Genomic DNA, 18,779 nt, shown 5'->3' on the forward strand with positions numbered 1-18,779 from the left:
GTGAGGCGGCTGTTGAGGTACCCTGGGCCTAGGTCGTGGAGGGACTTGTGTGCGTGGGTGAGGAGTCTGAACGTGATCCTCTTGTTGACAGGGAGCCAGTGCAGGTCTCTCAGGTGGCACGAGATGTGGCTGTGTCGGGGGACGTCCAGGATGAGTCGGGCGGAGGCGTTCTGGATACGCTGAAGTCTTTTCTGAAGCTTGGCTGTAGTACCGGCGTAGAGGGTGTTTCCGTAGTCTAGTCTGCTGGTGACTAGAGCGTGGGTGACCGTCTTCCTGGTCTCGGTCGGGATCCATCGGAAGATCTTTCGGAGCATGCGGAGGTTGTGGAAGCAAGCTGAGGAGACGGCGTTGACTTGTCTGGTCATCGATAGGGAGGAGTCCAGTATGACGCCCAAGTTGCGTGCGTGGTCCGTCGGTTCAGGTGCGGTGCCTAGTGCCGGGGGCCACCAGGAGTCGTCCCATGCGGAGGGTGATGGTCCCAGGATGAGGACTTCTGTCTTGTCCGTGTTCAGTTTCAGGCGGCTGATGTTCATCCATTCAGCGACGTCTGTCATCCCTTCGTGCAGGCTGGCTTTGTCGGGGTCTCTGGAGAGGGAGAAAATTAGCTGGGTGTCATCGGCGTAGGAAATGATGTTGAGGTTGTGTTGGCGTGCGATGGCAGAGAGGGGTTTCATGTAGATGTTGAAGAGAGTGGGGCTGAGCGACGATCCTAGCGGGACGCCGCAGATGACTTCGGTGGCCTCGGAGCGGAACGGAGGGAGGCGTACTCTCTGTGTTCTGCCGGAGAGGTATGAGATGATCCATTCCAGAGCCTTCCCTTGGATGCCGGTGTCGTTGAGGCGTTGGACTAGTGTGCGGTGGCAGACAGTGTCAAATGCTGCGGAGAGGTCTAGGAGGATGAGTGCCGCTGTTTCGCCGTTGTCGAGCAGGGCTCGGATGTCGTCGGTGGCTGCGATGAGGGCGGTCTCGGTGCTGTGGTTAGCTCTGAATCCGGACTGTGATGGGTCGAGGGATCCGTTCGTCTCGAGGAAGGCTGCCAGTTGCTTGTTGACGACCTTCTCGATGACTTTGGCGGGGAAAGGAAGGAGCGAGATGGGGCGGAAGTTCTTGAGGTCGGTCGGGTCCGCTGTTTGTTTCTTCAGCAGAGCGCAGAGTTCGGCGTGCTTCCAGCTCTCCGGGAAGGTTGCTGTGTTGAAGGAGGTGTTGATGATGTCTCGGAGGTGGGGTGCGATGGTAGAGGCTGCCTTGTTGAAGACATGATGGGGGCACGGGTCGGTCGGAGATCCGGAGTGGATGGTGTTCATCATGCGTGACGTGTCTTCGGGGGTCACCTCGGTCCATGTCTGGAGGGTGGCGGCAGGGTGCGAAGGTACGACCGATGGGTGCGGGGGTGAAATGTCGAAGCTGTTGTGGATGTTGGCGATCTTGCGGTGGAAGTACACATTATTCTCTTTAAGATAGAAAGTAGCTTTCTTCACCTTACTTACATCCACTAGTTCCTGACAGATTTTTTTTGTTGGCACGCCATTTACTAGAATAACAAGCGGTTCTTCCAAATCTCTATCTACACCCACAGTGTCAATATTTTGTTTAAAATCTAAAGGTAAATACACAACTACTTTCCCAGTTTTTGGTTCCATACAAACTATTGCTTGAAAAGGGTGTATAGATTCTATCTGTATTGTTCTATAAACATTTAGATGTCAAAGTTCCTGTGGAATTTCTACCACCTCCAACTTCTTGTGTATTGCTCTGGCTGGCCTTTTGTTGTCATAGCAATACTTGCAGATGTTCTGGCATGTTCACAAATGAAAACGTTCTTCCACAAATAAATACACTGCAAATTCTAGCCACTTTTATCTGTTTTCTTCTTCAGTTTTGGAAGACTCATCAACATTTCAAATTTGGCCTTTGTAGAGAGTGCGCCAACAACAAATACAAACCTAGTTTGGTTTCTCTGTAGAAACTGCATTAAACGTTGCTATTTCTCGTCTAAACTTATCAGTACTAATATCTGTGTTTTGTTCCTCTACACCTGAACATACCAACTCCTCATTTTGGCCAGACTGCACTGCAGGACCAAAGAAAAGTAAGTGAATATCTTCACAAACATTTTCAACCTCTGATACTGTACTATACAGAAGTGCTTTGTTCATTTCTCTTAAACACAATGCAGGACATTTTAACAAAGTAAAGTCTTCTAACTAAATTTCGCATTTTTGAATGATGAACAGCCAACATTCGAAAATGATGAAAGGAGCTTGTGCACACTTTCCTTGGGAGACACACAAATGAGTGTCCTTGTAAATTACTGTATTTCCTCCCTTTGCATGGATCTAATGCTTGCAACATTGCAGTTTTCCGCTTCACACTTCTATCTGGAAATTGAAGTAGAAAATGTCTTAATATATTAATTGATTCCTGGTGAAGTTTACAAATACTACTGCAGTCACATTTATACCGAGGGGCATATCCATGACTTCCTTGTACCTCTCTACCTATCTCTTCATCTTCCTTTCTAGGAACCATCTCCTCTTTTGCAATGAGAATACCATCTGTTACCTCCTAGCATCGACCAGTTGTTTCAACTGCATGCACTAATGCGTTCTCTTGTAAGAAGCTTTCTTCATTAAAGAGCGCCTCAGTACTGGACGTATGCTTTCATTCTCCTTTGAACATTTTGCAAAAATTACTTTTATTAATAAGCCCTTTTTAGGTCTCGCCTGAGACAGCGCTTTAGCGCTGCTCTCGCGAGAGCTTTTGTAAATGGGGGATCTGGAAGTGCAAACGAGTGCTTTCAGGCCTCCAAATACAGTGCATGTGCGCCGGCCGGGCGCGCGCACCATTTGGAGGCCTGAAAGCACTTGTTTGCTTTCACTTTCGCTGCGGCCGCTTTGATGCGCAATCACTTTCACACAGTGCATGTGCGCCGGGCGCGCGCACCATTTGGCAGCCTGCGCGTACATTTCGCGGGCGCTTTGATGTTCTCAGTGAGCCGCGCGGCCACCGCGAACATCAAAGCGCCCGCGAAATGTACACGCCATTTGCCACCCCCTCTCTTATCCCGCTTCCTGCTTGTCTTGGTTGCATTGCCAGCGGCAAACGCTGGGACAGCGCGCCTGTACCTCAATTATTCAAGCCCATAGTCCTGGCGGCGGCAGGGTGTTACCCTTCTACGTTGCGCCCACTTTTAAATTATGGTATTGGTCTGGTAGGGGGTAGCCTCCCTCTTGCTCCTGTCATTATCTTCGTCATGCTTATTGCCCCCACTGTCCGGCCCACCCGGGCATCTCTTTGCCTCTCGCGGGTACACCCCTGCCTTTGTCCTCCAGTATAATCTGCACTCCCTTCTCAGGTAACACCTCACCTCCCTCTTGAGAGGCGCAGCCTCACCTGGGGCTCAAGTCAGCATTCTGAAGCAACCGGAAGACAACACACAGTGACATTTAAAACACCCAGCTGTACACATTTCCTTCTTTACTAAGACAGGGGTGTATACAACTACCGAAATGAGATATAAACTTTCAACTGTTACCTCTTTAAACACCGAGACGAGTTTGGAAAACGCAATACTCACATGATACTTTGAAGAGAAGGTCGCAATGTACGTGGACACCGCTCTCTCCATATACAGAGCGTGCCTCTTTCCTGAGGAATACCCCAACTTCTCTCCCCAAGTGTAACTGTAGCTCGCGCCCAGGTATACCTCTACCTTCTTATCTACCTGCTGAAATATAATCTTACCTTATTTCTCAGATTTACTGTCAAGTTGGACCTTTCTCTACGGGTATCCTACACCCCTACACCCCTCCCCCTCCCCCCCCCACACACACACAAAGACTCACCACTGACCCAAAGACTCAGCAGTGCACACACAACAGCGGCAAGCTCAGTTTAGGTACGGCCAATACCAGCACTTCGCCCGAATATACACACCTGTCACCTCCAAGTATATTCCTGCGGCCCGGCCTCTAAGAACACCCACAGCCCCGATACAGGCTCACATCTGCCACGCTCATGTAAAGGACCCAATGTAGACCCCCCCCCCCTCCCCCCCCCCAGTATGCTTGTCCCGGCGATTGCTCCCACATGTCCACTGTGTGTATTATCCTACTGCGCCCTCGCTGCCCCCTCAGAAAATGACACCGCGTCCCTCCACTCTTTGATTTTACATTTCCTCAGGTGTGCTCTCAACTGTCCTCTGAAGGTGTGCCCATCCCCGTAACTACTCTGAACCCTTGTTGCAGGTATACCTCTCCTTGGGTGAACTCTCATCTGTAGCCCCTCACAGGTTTATCCCTCCCCTACTGTAATCAAAGTTGCACCCACCGTCCTGCAATAGGTCTCGCAGTTACACGAGTTAAAGCTATTGGCATTGTAAATGACAATGCCAATAGGCATTGTTATTTGCAATGTCAATAGCTCAAACTCGCGTAAATGCGAGACCTAATGCATTGCAAATGCTTGTTTTGCCTTTTCTCTCTATAGACAACACTGTTTTATCCAGTGTTCTCATTCGGTTTAGTATCCAAATAATTAACATATGCTTCAGTGCAAATTCTTTATCAACCACACTCACTATATTGTTTTTGCTTTGCTGCTGCCCTTCACCTCTTATACTGCTTCATATTTCGTATCGAATTGTCTTATCATACTACTTCAAACCATTCTCAATCTTATTTTTTTAAAATTTTGCCTCCTCGTCAAAGTAGGTGTTTCTTGTAACATTTGTCACTTTCAATGTGACTTACTTCTCCTTTCTGAGTTGATTTTAAACTTCGCTTTTTATTTGAACGTTTTTCTACATTCTGCATTTTTGCACATACTGTTTTAAGATGCACCTTAGTTCTCTTACCAGCAGCTCTTCTTTACGTTCACCAGATTCTTTTTTTTTTTTTTTTTTTTACTCAGTTTCTAGCAGATAGTACTGTTTCCTCTGTTTCTTTTGCTCCTTTCTAGCTTTCTTGGCATTATAAATCCTCCTCTTTAAACACAAGTAAATATCTAAAAAGCAAATATAGAATACATGTAACTTTATATGATATATTATTAGAAAGTGAGTAGCTATATAAATGTTTATCTAAGTTTGTAATAGGCTCTCTAAGTGTCTAACTCTATGTGTATACATCTCTATATAAATGGCTCTATGGGTGGGTGACTAGTTGTGTCCCTGGTTCAGTGGATATGTGAGTAAGTGTATCAGTTCCTCTGTGTGTGTCTCACTGGATGCGTAAGTAGCTTTTTGTGTATCTTAGTGCCTGTATTAGTGACTGTATGGATGTGTAAATGCATATGTAAGTGCCTCTATGGATTGGTAACTGGCTATATTAGTGAGTGTTTGGGTGTGTAGCTGTGTGTACTACAGTCTTTGTTAGTGGTGCATACATAACTGTTGTGTGGGTGTGTGAGTGGATGTGTAATTACCTCTTTAGCTGCATGACTGGGTGTGTATGTGACTGGTTTTGTTAATTGGTATATGAGTTAAATGTTTAGGAGACTGGGTACATAACTGCGTGTTTGTGTATGCAAGTGTCTGTTTTCATAACCGTCTGAGTGCTGGGTATATGAATGGCTGTATAGGTGGATGAGTGGGTGTGACATTGCCTCAATGGGTCTGTGAATGACGGTAAGTAGATCTATAGATAAGTAAATTCGTGTGTGAATGCTTTTATTGGTGTGTCAGTCATTGTCTGGCTATTTGAGTGGTGGGTGCATAAGTGCTTTTCTGGGAGTGTAACTGGGTGTATGAGTGGCTGCTTGACTATGTCAGTGAATACAAATTACATACTATTAAAATGCATACTATAACCAAGCACCCAGTTCTAACGCCAAACACATTAATTCATAGAGACGTTCTAAAATAACTATATTTTCAGTATAGCAATTTCTTTTTCTCCTTTTATGTTTTTACTTAATGTCCTTATCTAACCTCCCTTCTAGTTTCCCTTTTACTGTAAAGTACACATTTTCTCTCAGACTATTTGCAGTTAGAATTTGGTTTCATATAGTACATCCTAATTCACATACAAGTAAAATATATTTGCTGTTGTCCAACTCCTCTCTTAATATCACTTAATATCTCTTTTTAGTGTAAATCTCAAATCAGAAATATAGTAATGCTCTTCCACTCTCAAAACAAAAGTACCAATAATGTCTACCCTTCCCACTCTCCTCTAACTGATATTACTGTACATAGCAAATCACCAGCTTCCTTTCATGTTTTAATTTAATTTTCTAATACCACTTCTAGATTTTGAACGTTTTCTAAGTCTTCTGTAAAGATGACAATTTGGTAGTGTTTTTGGGTAGATCCGCTGCATTGCTCAGCACGCCCCCCAGTAAATTTGCCGCAGATCCTTGGACCTTACAGAATACCTTACACGCACTTAATAATCTGCTGTTAATGCCTTGTATTTATATTTTACTTTGTGAAAAATACTGAATTAGGAGCCAAACACTCCCTAATGAGGAACATTTGCACACCACTGTGTTTTTAAGTTTCACAGAGTAGTCTCTTTTGTTCCCTTACCCCATACTCTTTTAGCGGAGTTTCCATTGTAACAATGTTTGGAACGCTCTCTCCTAGCATTAGGTCACAAGACTGTCTCTGAGCAGCATACTAGCTTCAAATTAAACTGTAGCAGGTGTGGTTGACTGTTTGCTATTCCAAGCATATCCCAAACAACATAACTCCTTTTTATTTTCTCAAAGCCAGTCGCAGAGTTATCACTACCTAACTTTACTTCCCTGCACATCTACACCATCCAATCAAATGTGTAATTTTATATATTAGGTGTTGTCCTCCATTTTAACTCCCTTTCATCTTAAATAGTGTCTCATTCTCCTGCATCCTTTTCCTGTGTGTTACTCCTGCTTGTCTTCAAAATGGTCAGAGTAAGGATTACGGGCCAAAGTTTTGTGTTTTGGGCCAGAGAGAGTGCTAGAAAGAGTGTCATTGATCAGGACCTAGGTTTACCTAATGTAACCATTACTTGGGTTGGCCTGAGAGGGTTAAAGTGGCATCCATTGCTGCCTTTGATTGAAAGCATTGCAAATTGACAACATCTAGACTGCATGATTGTTCACAGTGGTGGCAATGACCTAGACACAATTACTCGGGTAGGACTGAAAATCCTAATGAAGGATACCTTTTGTAAATTAACGACACATTTCCCACATACTGCCTTGGTGCTTTCCAACATTTGCCAATGACAGAAATGGCAGTGATCAACCGAATTTTGTCCACAGATAGAGAAATCCATGAAACATGTTAATAAAGCTGTTTCTGCATTCCTCCAAGACTAGAACCTGGGCGCTATATACCACAACAACTTACGCTTCAATATGGCCAGAATATATAGAAAAGATGGAGTCCATTTCACAGACCAAGGCAACAGGTTGTTCCTCTATAATTTGAAAGACTGCATCCTCTTCTCTATGTAATGATCATATACACATCATAAACACAAAGGCTCTTTTCAGAGCCAACCCTTTTCCCAAACACTATTTTCTTTTTTCTATTTTCTTTTCAACTTCTTTTTTTCTCACTCAGATCCGTGGGTCTGTCATGCATCCTCGGCCAAATATGGGGTCTGCCAGCTATATATTGGGCAGATCCGCAACAGTTCCTCAGATCCATTCTCAACCAAAAGCACACATTCAATACAAAACAGCAACACATTTAATATACCAGGTGTATCTGTGAGTCAGTCGTTTTGTGGGTCTGTGAGGTGGTGTGTGAGTGATTGGCTCTGTGTGTCTGTCAGTGGGTGTGTGTGAGTAGCAGTGTGGGTGTGTAAGTGTCTGTATGGATTTGTGAGTTAGAGGTTTTGTAGGTCTGTGAGTGGGTGTGTGAGTGGGTGTGTGTGTCTGTCATTGAGTGTTTGAGCAGATGTAGGGGTGTGTGAGTGGCTGTATGGGTTTGTGAGTAGGTGAGTGAGTGGTGTTGTGGGTCTGTGATGAGTGAGTTTGGTGATCTGTTGGTGTGTGAGTGGCTGTCTTGGTCTGTCAGTGGGAGTGACTGTATGAGTATATGAATAGCTTTACAGGTATGGGAGTGTCTGTATTGGTGTGTGGGTGAGTTGTTTTTTGGGTCTGTCAGTGGGTGTGAGGTTCTGTATGGGTTTGTGAGTCATTGAGTGAGTTTTTTGTGGGTATGTGAGTGGCTGTATGGGTTTGAGTGGGTGAATGGTTATATGGGTGTGTGAGTGGCTATATGGATGTGTGAGTGGCTATATGGATGTGTGAGTGGCTATATCAGTTTATGAGCGGGTGAGTGAGTAGTTGGGTGAGTGTGTGAGTAGTTGTGTGGGACTGTCAGTGGGTGTGTGAGGGACTGTATGGGTCTTACACCCATGGGGTCAGGGTCCCGCTATCCTGACCCCTTCTATTTGTTCTCACTTTTGTTTTCAGCCCCTGTGACCATGCCCCATATAGAAAATGGCACCCGCAACTTTCCTCTCAGGTTGTGACTAGCCAATCACAGCATTGCTAGTGGCATGTGGCTCCCCAGATCCGCTGTAGTGGATCTGCATCCATAGATATCTATAAATGTTTTTGAGAGCGAGAATCCTTTATAAAGGTCTGCCTCTAATTATTAGCAGCAACTTATGATGCCTCTAGTTGCCATTAATAAAGAAATGACATAGCGGATAAACTGTAATTATTACAGTTGAGTTCTGACATTGCATTGGCTGCTGTAAAAGGCAGGACATGGAGCATAGTTAAAGCTGCACTTTAAGTAGTGAAAATGAAATCTGACTGTTCTTTTCACTGATCAGGTTTTATAAATGAACAGTGCCCAGCTGAAATGAAGTATTCATGCGAACATATTTGTTTTTGCATGCAGTAGGTAAGCACAGGAAAGACAAAATATCTATAAATATCTCTACACATTCAGAGCAATGGTATATATATATTTTTTAATCTGATTTAAATTAACCTTATCCTAAAATCTTCCTGCAACAAATATCTAGCTGATTTGTGTTGTGTTTTATTTGCATTACAAATTCATCATGACTGCAAATATCCTATCTCACAAATGTGAATGAATCAGAAACACATTAAGGAGTTAAGCAGTTAGTGGGAAGGGGAATGGTGCAACCACGTATTATGAGGAATAAAGTAATCCCTCCATACATCATAAGGATATTGCAAGTCACATCATAGTTTTATAATCATATAAAGAAACTTGACCTTGTTCCTCTATATGGTCATGTAACTCCTTGGTGCCTTGCAATAGCCTTATAATATATGGCAGGTTGTACTTGCGAGATCTATTGCGAGGGGAGGATATATAACTGGTAACCATGTTACATGGTCCAAAATGGCCATCAAAGGGTTCTGGTGACATCCTAAATTAGGAGGCCAAAGATGAGTGGTTTGTAAATGTCATAGAACCCAGAGATGACAATACAGGGCCATATTACACATTAGTCATTATTTATACATGTGGTGCATGCTTTTAGGGTAGTCAGCTTGAGCAAGCTGTTTTTTTAAGTGCAGCTATCTATAGGCACCTATTGAAATTAGAATGTCATTAAGATTCTTTTGATTAAAAAAAAAAAAAAATGAACAGTGGTCAGGGCAAAAGGATTTATACAATTCTGTGGCTGCAGCATTTTCCGCATGATTATGAATTGACTGCATATGCTACAAAATTCGAAGATTTCACCCAAAAGTTTATTTCTAGCTCAAATTGATGAAAATAATACTGGCATAGAATTTGCTACATTATTTGTGTTATTTGGTCTACAGTTTAGATAATCTTGCCAAATATTTTCATCCTCCCAGAAATAATTGTAGAAGCCCGTCAAAGAAGCACCAAAATGTGTGTGTGTGTGTGCGCGTCTGTGTGTGTGTATATGTGTGTATATATATATATTCACTGAAAAAACCATAGGTTTCACACATGTTATAGTTAGCGGAAATTTTACTGATAAAAAACCAATGAAATTGCCCCGTTATAGTTAGTGCTGGCAACTATAACTCACGCGACCGCAATCCTCTGCTGATGCTAATACTGTATTTAGACACTTATTTGCCCATGTCTTCTTCCATACATTTTTAGCTATACATATATTACAAATATTTTTTTTTCATAAAGACACATATGTCATCAGCAGAAGATTGCGGTCGCGTGAGTTATAGTTGCCAGCACTAACTATAACGGGGCAATTTCATTGGTTTTTTATCAGTAAAATTTCCGCTAACTATAACATGTGTGAAACCTATGGTTTTTTCAGTGAATTTGCAAGGTTTTTTAAATGCTAATTCCTAACTATAACGTGTGTGAAACCTATGGTTTTTTCAGTGAATTTGTACGGTTTTTTAAATGCTAAGTGACTTTACGCCATTCGTGGCGTGCGCGCCCACTTAACGCAGTTCGTTCCGTGCGCGCACGGTGCGCTTCGCGCACAGTGAGCACGCGGTGCGCTTCGCGCACCGCGCACCCACTTTACGCAGTTAGTGCCGTGCCCACGTTACGCTAGATGGGCCATGTACGCACGATGCGCTTCGCGCACCGTGCGCACATGGAGGACATATTATGCGCTTCCTTGTGATAGGTAATCTGTTGAAATTTTTTGGGAAAATTTTCTGTGCACTGATAAGCCATGCACAAATGGTGGCCTTCGGCCACCATTTGCACAAGGGGTGGAGAAAGTGTGGATAGTGTTTTTTTTATTTTTATTTTTTTACCGTACGCTTACGGTAAGCGTACGGTAAGCGTACCCCGCGAAATTGCCGAAAAAAAAATGCCGTTTTTGCTCTTGGGGGATGTTTGGGGACTCCCTCAACATGACTATGTGAGAGGGAGTTGTCAAAACATCCCCGTAACATGTTTTTGGCCATCATGTTTGATACATAACACTCAGTGCGGTAGACAAAATGGCGGACGCCGCTTCCTGGTTTCTGCCGATTCGAATGTTTACTAAGATCTAAGAGCCAATCAGAATCGCGCTCGCGCACGCCACCGTACGCTTACCGTAAGCGTACGGTAAGCGTACTGTAAGCGGGCTCAGATATATATATTGATTTAAAGGCTATTTTCTCAGAATCTACTGAACAGATTTACACCAAACCTACAAAAAGCACTTCCTTGACCTAGGGACTACCTCTCTGCCAAATTTCTAGTAATTCTGTTCAGCCGTTCGGGCTGTAGCTCGTTCTAAAGGTCCTATGGAAAAATGCATGGGAAAAACGCGTTTTGGGACCCCCCTTTTATCTCAGCCCCCGCTTGACGAATCCCCCCGAGACTTTCAGGGTAGGAGCGGAGCGTAGCGCCCCACCTATTTTGAGAAATTCGCGAGGATTCGTCGACCGGCGCCAAAGTTATTCAAAATAGAATGTTGAGGTTTTCCTATGGAAACGTGGTCCTAACTATAACTACCTACTGGCGACCGCCAGTAGGTAATATATATATATATATATATATATATATATATATATATATTTCTTTTTTTTTTAATAAAATCTACTGGCGGTCGGCAGTTTATAGATGGGACCATGTTTCCATAAGAAAAGTGTTTTTTGACTTGCCTTTATCTTCGACGCCGTTTGACGAATCTTCACAAAAGTTTCCCCAAAAAAGTGTGCCATTGATTCTAGTTGTGCATGGAAAGTTTCGGGGTGATTCATCAAGCAGGGGCGAAGAAAAAAGGGAAGGGGTGTGTGTGTTTTCCATGTTAATTCCCATGGAAATTTTAAACGTGACTACAACCTGACCCACTGAAAGGAATTACACTAAATTTAGGAGAAAGTTAGCCCTAGGTCCAGAAGCGACCTTTTTTTAAATTGGTATAAATCCATTCAGTAGTTTGGGAGATATTAAAGAAAAATCAAATTTAGATATCTAGGGATGTGAAGACTCCACAAACTCTCCCGATCTTGTGGTGAGATCTGATTGTCTGCCAATTCTTCGAGTAGGAAGTGTTGGCAGCCATCTTGGGACTCAGCTTCAATCGAGTCCCACGAAAAACGTTTTTAAAAAAATGAGCATTTTTATTTTTGCTCCCATGCTTCTTTTGAATAGAGCCCCTAGGTGGGCCAGGTTGCAGGGGCCCGCCTCCTGAGACTCATTGAGCCCCAGGCACCACCACCTCCCTGGGGCTTTATTGATAAAAAGTAGGGGGGCATATGGGACCTCTGTCCTAAGGCTCTCTAAGCCCCAGGGACCACCACTTCCCTGGGGCTAAATAATGGTTTATGGGGGGGCCCTGCAAACTTCCCTTGGCCCCTAGGAACACTACCTCCTGAGGCTAACAACATTGAAAACAATGGGAGCGTGGGCCGCGTGTTCTCCCTCCCAAACCACATATGGCCCTAGGGGCCAGCACCTCTCCGGGGCTGGCCCAGAAAAGAAAAGCGGGGAGCAATGTGCCCCACCTCCTGGAGCCATTAATGGCCCTGGGGACCACCACCCCAAGGCCCGCTCTTGCTATTTCCTGAGGCGCCCACCCCTGGGACATAGCTGTTTGCTTTTGCTTGGCGGGAGCTTACAGCTCCCGCCAAGCAAAAGCAAACACTCTGGTTCCAATGAATGGGAGCTCTCAAAAAGCTACCGTCTGCTGGAAGTGGAAGCTTCATCTCATATCCTACCCCCGGACATGCGGGGAAAGAAAGAGAAGAAATTCTTGCTTTTGCACACCAGGACCTGCATTTTCAGCAATTTTCTGTGTGCAGTGGTGGCTCCCGCAGGAGGCAGGCTGCTGGCAGGGGCTGCGGGGCCTTGATGCACCCCCCGCAGTACCATTGCACATTGGGTGCCCTGGGTAGGCTCCAGGGCACCCAGGCAAACAGGGCTAGGACCCAGGGGAGGGGTCCCTATGGCCGAAATTGGCCTGGTGAGGGGGGCCACGCAGCTACCCCTCCCCCATTTCACATTGCTGCCAAGGTTTCAGATTACTTATGGTGTGCTCATGTGTGACATTTCTTTGTCTTTGAGTGATAGTGTAGTCACTAAAAACATGCAGTTATGCCATGCACTGTTGTGCACACACACCAACCATAAGTTGTGTGTATGAATGTAGAGCTAGTATTTGTTTACTTGGGAGCTAGCAGTTGCAGCCTGAAATTCATACAGCTGCTGTAGAAACACATTTATCTTTACTGATGATGATAATAAGGAACATTATCACATGAACATAGCGCTGATAAACATCACTATATGATTGGACATGAGGCATTTAATAGAGCTGCCCAAACTAGCATTGCCCTGATATGACTTGCGGCCAATTCACCAGTGGGAACAGTGCATATACAGGTCCCAGTATGTAAAGTGCTATTGGCCATCAAGTTAGGCAGCTGGTCGATATTAGTAACACAACTCACTACATTTAGAATTAAGGTTCTGATGGATTTCCCCCATAGTCTGACGAAGAAATGTGAAATGTGCATGCCTCTCAATTTACTTCATTTAACTTTTGGAAAAAAAAAACATTTGGAGCTACAAAGGTCAAATGTATTATCCTGCTTTTGTGAAGTTTGTTTTACTACTTCACTCAGACTAACCAAGAAGTGGCACATGGGTGATATTGCCTCATCTTTATGCATAGGACGCTTCATGTCTCCCTTTCTCTGGAGCTGCGAGGAATCTTGCCTTCCTAGTTCTTCGAAGGGGTTGGGGGGTGCAGGGGGCAACCAATGGGTTGCAGCAGCAGACGGTAGTAATATGCTTTGTCCAAGCAGTAGGCAATCCTCTCCCTCTCTCTCGTGTGTCTTAAGTTTCCTGGCAGCCTGTAGTGGAGCTAAATAGTTAAATACTTTGTCTGAATAACACCCGCATTACTCTTTTGCGCGCTCAGTGGCCAGCCTTACCATTCAGAGACTACAGACTCCCAATTAGCAGCCCCACCTATGCTCATGCTGGAAGATCCAGCAGCTGCAAGCTTTCCTCTCAGAGAGACCAGCGGGGCTGACAGAGGGTGTATCATCGGCTTTTGTTCAGGGTAAAGATACAATGTATCCTGTGTGCTGTGTCACCATATAACTAGTCCCCCAGGCCCACCAGCAGGCCAAATTGCTTCACAGGCAGAGAGGCAGTGCAGAGATTAAGTGCTGCATACAAGGCTGTTTTTGGGGCAGCTTATTATCCCCAATATGTGTCCGAGAGCATTATATGTGAGACCAATACATTTTAATGTGGTGTTGCGGACACCAGCATTGAAAGGAGTTAGTCTAACTCCTGATGCATTGTACTTGGCAGGGCTGGTTGCACTTTGGCCGGGCCCTGGGGGAATGGGGTCCCCGGGGCCAAAAGCAGCCCAGGGATAGGGGTTGCATGGCCCCCTCCCAGTTTTGAAGATATATAAATTCCCGGGGGATGGGGGTTCCTGGGGCGAAATCAGCACAGGGAGGGGGGTGAATGGCCTTCCTCCCCTGTCCTGAGGGCAGAAAAATTAGCAGAAAAGGCAAAACATAGGGTAGAAAAACGAGCATAAAAAGGCACAACAGAGGGCAGAAAAATGAGCAGAAAAGCAAAACAGAGGGCAAAACGAGCGGGAAATACAATGCAAAACAGAACAGAGGACGGCAGAAAAACGAGAAGGGAAGGTAAAACTGAGTCAGAATAAAGAGCAGAAAAGGGTGAACTAAGGACAGAAAACAAGCAGAAAAGGCAAACCAGAGCAGAAGCCAGCAAAAGAGACCGCACTCAGATATTCACATACTCCCAGACCCACTCAGAGACTCAAGCACCCACTCACAGACCTACTGAGACACTGATACACCCACTCACAAACCCACTCAAACTCATGCACCCACTCACAGACCCATTCTAAAACTCATGCACCCACTCACAGACTCACACACTCGTAGATCTACTCAGAGACTCATGCGTTCATTCACCAACCCACTGAGAGACTCATGCACTCGCTCATGCACCCACTCACAAATCCACTCACAGATCCACTCAGTCATGCATGCACTCACAGACCCACTTATACACCCATGTGCCCACTCACAGACCTATTGAAACACTCATGCACTCACTCACACACTCGCTGTCAAAGGTTACTGGTTACAGTTAGTAAATAAGATTACAAATTCTTAGAAATTCACTTACAAAACCAAAGGTTAAAGTGACTTTATAGTTTGGAAATACCATTATAAAACCATAGAAATTCCCTAAAAAAATCCAAAGGTTACAGGGATGTTATAGTTAGGAAGTGAAGTTTAAAAAAACCTTAGAAATTCACTGAAAAAAAACAAAGGTTACAGGGGCATTATAGTTGGTCTCAGATTTCACTCATACAAAACCATTGAAATTCAGCAGTTCTAGTTACCTGAGGTAACTATAACTTACGCCCCTGCAATGCATTACTTATCACTTCAAATATTACATCACTCATAACATGGTCAGTGACATCACTCATGACCCCTCAAATGACATCACTGAGGACATCATCCACAGAACCACTTACACCCCACTCACACCTCCATACAAAGTCTCTTACAACCACTCCCATACAAGCACTCACCCATTCACAGACCCATAAAAGCACACACACACACACCAACTCGGTGATCCATAGAGCCATTCATGCAGCCACTCACCCATATACCCACTCAAGTAACCACTAACTCACCCATACAGCCACTCACATACTGAGTGAGTCACCTATACAGTTACTCATATACTTATTTACTCACCCATACAGTTACTCACATACCCAGTCACTTACTCATACAAATACTAACATATTTTCTCACTCACCTATACAGTCACTAACAGAAGCATAAACTTGCCCATACCGCCACTCGTAGTTACTCACTCACCCATACACTCATTCACCCATCCAACACTTATGCATCCACTCCCTCACCCATACAGTCACTCACACACCCATCATTTATCTATACAGGCACTCACACACCCACTCACGCACATAAAAATACAGCCACTCACTCACCCATGCAAACACTCATACACCCATAAAGGTACTCAGACGGCTAGTGACATATGGATACATACAGTCACACAGTCACTTACATAACGTGTGTTACAAATAGTATATTTTGTGTACTAGTAATGAGTGTTACTACTTTAACTTTTGCGGTACCTTGGTATATATGTTTAACGCCCAGAAACTTTCAGAAAACACTCATAATCACGGATGATGTCATCAGTGATGTCATTTGAGATGTCATCAGTGATATCACTGACCATGTCATGAGTGATGTAATATGGGAGGTCATAAGCTGTGCATTGCAAGCAGCAAGAGGCAAAATAAAGGTCAGCAATCAGCTGAAAGAGGCAAGATAAAGGTCACAAATGAGCAGAAAGGCAGAATAAAGGTCAGAAACCAGCAGAATGAGGGACTATGAAGGTCAGCAATGCGTAGAAAGAGATGTAATAGAGTTCACAGAACTACTCACACCCACTCATAGACTCAGTCAGACACTCATGCACCCACTCACAGATCCACTCATATTCTCACCCACCCACAGAGTATGCACTCGCTCACACACTCACTCTCAAAGGTTACAGGTTACAGTTCAGAAATAACATTTAAAAAACAGTTTGGTCCCAGCCATATTTAAATCAGACTTGACCCTGTTCCCCAGACTGCCAGGCAATGTCCTTGAATCCAGTGGCATAGTGTGGCTGAGTCCAAATTAAAGGTGGCATGGTAAGCAAAAGACCAACTGATTTAACCCAGATCTGTGTCTGGGAGTGAATGTTTGCCCTTGCCATTCACTGCCACTTACCTCCCATATTACATCAGTAATGACATCAGTAATGACATCTTCTATGACCTCATTCATAATATAACTGCAACATTTGCAATAAAACTATTGATGACAAATGAATGCATGGCAGGGGCGCGAGTTATAGTGACCATAGGGCATGAGTTACAATTTCTTAAAATAAGTAAAACTGTAACTGTTGAATTTCTATGGTTTTGTGCGAGTACAATCTGAACCTAACTATTACACCCCTCTAACCTTTTGTTTTTTACTGAATATAGATTCTGTCTATCTGTCTGTCTAGCTGTCTGTCTAGCTATCTGTCTAGCTATCTGTCTAGCTGTCTGTCTATCTATCTATCTATCTATCTACTTAGTAATTTTCGAGATACTTGCGTTACTAAACAGTGGTGTATCCCCACCTAGTGCCTGTTAAGAACTTATAGAAAGGTGGAGAATTTCTCTAGTTTCTTTCCTCTGTCTTGTTTATTTTACAGAAGTTGTGCATTCTCTCATACAGGCATTCTCATGCTCGGGCAGTCCTTCAGAAGGGCATGATCCCATAAACATGTTCTTGCATTGTGTCACACACAGAGTTTCCCAGTTAGGGATTCTCCCACTCACCCTCTACCTCTACCTCTACAGTCCCTCTCCCATCCATGCATTCACACAGACATTTACACACACTGACAGCATAGGCAGCGTTGTGAGGCCAAGGCATGGATCTATGCATGTCATACAGCCCTCTGGAAACTGTTCTTGCCCTCTACTTGTTCCTGATTGGATGGTGTTCTCGGGGCACCATTCATATTGCACAGAATGAAAGGAGAGGTCGACATTGTTAATTTACAACTCTCTAATAACTGTATTATTTTTTTGTGGGCAAATTAAGAGTTTCCTAACTAAAATGTATACCATGTTTAACGTTATGAACATACTTCAAGTATGTATGGATTATGTTGTTTACTTACTTACAATTTAGCTTTTGTTACCACGCTAGTACTGCTGCCTTAAACAAGGCTGTTATATATTTTAATCTATATTTGTTACGTATGATGATGCATCCTAAAGCCACATGAAGAGTGACTATGATTTGTATTTGTTTGCAGAAGAAACTGGTTGCAATGCCTGACCACACAGATGTCTCCTTGAGCCCAGAAGAGCGGGTCCGTGCCTTAAGCAAACTTGGTTGCAATATCACAATTAATGAAGACATTACTCCACGACGCTATTTCAGATCTGGTGTGGAAATGGAACGCATGGCATACATATATCTAGAGGAAGGAAATCTTGAAAATGCTTTTGTTCTTTACAATAAGTTTATAACGTACGTATTTTTTCTACTGCTATTTGTGAATTTTCTTCCCATGTGGGAAATGCAATTAATTGATGCATAATTTGACACTGTACAGAAGTTCAGTTCTTTGAAGATCTTGTTCCCAAGTGATAAAAACCCTGATCGGCTTGTAAGACAGCTAAAATATATACTACATGAGATATATTTTTATTACGTCTATCTAAATGTGAACTGTGTATTTCTATTGTTTATAGTCAAGTGCTGCTTGCTTCATAGAAATTGAATTACATTTTTTATTCTCTTACGTTTTAGTTTATTTAACATTTTTGTTTTCAAAAACGTTTGAAAATTTTTATCATACTTTATGTCCCAAAAGTCTGACTATTTTAAGCCTCACAACAGGTGCTTTTAATTTTCAGTGTTTTGATTGGATGAATAATATCCTTCCACTGCTATCAGTAAACTATTTGTTGTATCTGGGGCATAATCTTTCCCTTGGCTATTGTTGACCCGGAACCGCATTTTGCGTCTCTGAAAGTAAGTGAATAATGGAGGTCAAAGAGGGCCGTGGGTTGTGCCGCGACTACATGTCCGGCAACCGGAGAGCGCCCCAGCGAATTGCCCGCCCCAACTTGATCTGGACCAGAGTGGGCTGCTGGCGGTGAGCGGCCTGCTGGGGCTGCATGCCCCGGGCAGGGAAGCGTCCCTACAACATTGCTGGTGAGGGCAGTGCAGCCCCACCCAAGGAGATCGGGGCCAGAGCGGGCTGCGGGCGGTATGTGGCCTACTGGGGCTTA

At 43.9% G+C, this 18,779-nt stretch overlaps 1 protein-coding gene across 4 annotated transcripts in view; it reads left to right on the forward strand.

The window, feature by feature from the left end:
- STAMBPL1 (STAM binding protein like 1) overlaps nucleotides 1-18,779 on the forward strand; it is a 248,774-nt gene that overhangs the window by 95,638 nt on the left and 134,357 nt on the right. For 2 of the 4 annotated variants that reach the window (XM_085605611.1, XM_085605617.1), the window contains exons 3-4: nucleotides 2,066-2,089; nucleotides 17,795-18,012. In XM_085605611.1, coding sequence (XP_085461737.1) covers nucleotides 2,066-2,089; nucleotides 17,795-18,012 — 242 coding nt within the window. The remainder of the gene's footprint in view (nucleotides 1-2,065; nucleotides 2,090-17,794; nucleotides 18,013-18,779) is intronic. The other 2 variants (XM_085605625.1, XM_085605633.1) reach the window with 1 other exon arrangement.

Source organism: Triturus cristatus, chromosome 1_2 (genome assembly GCF_964204655.1).
Source record: "Triturus cristatus chromosome 1_2, aTriCri1.1, whole genome shotgun sequence".
Taxonomy (NCBI): Eukaryota; Metazoa; Chordata; class Amphibia; order Caudata; family Salamandridae; genus Triturus; species Triturus cristatus.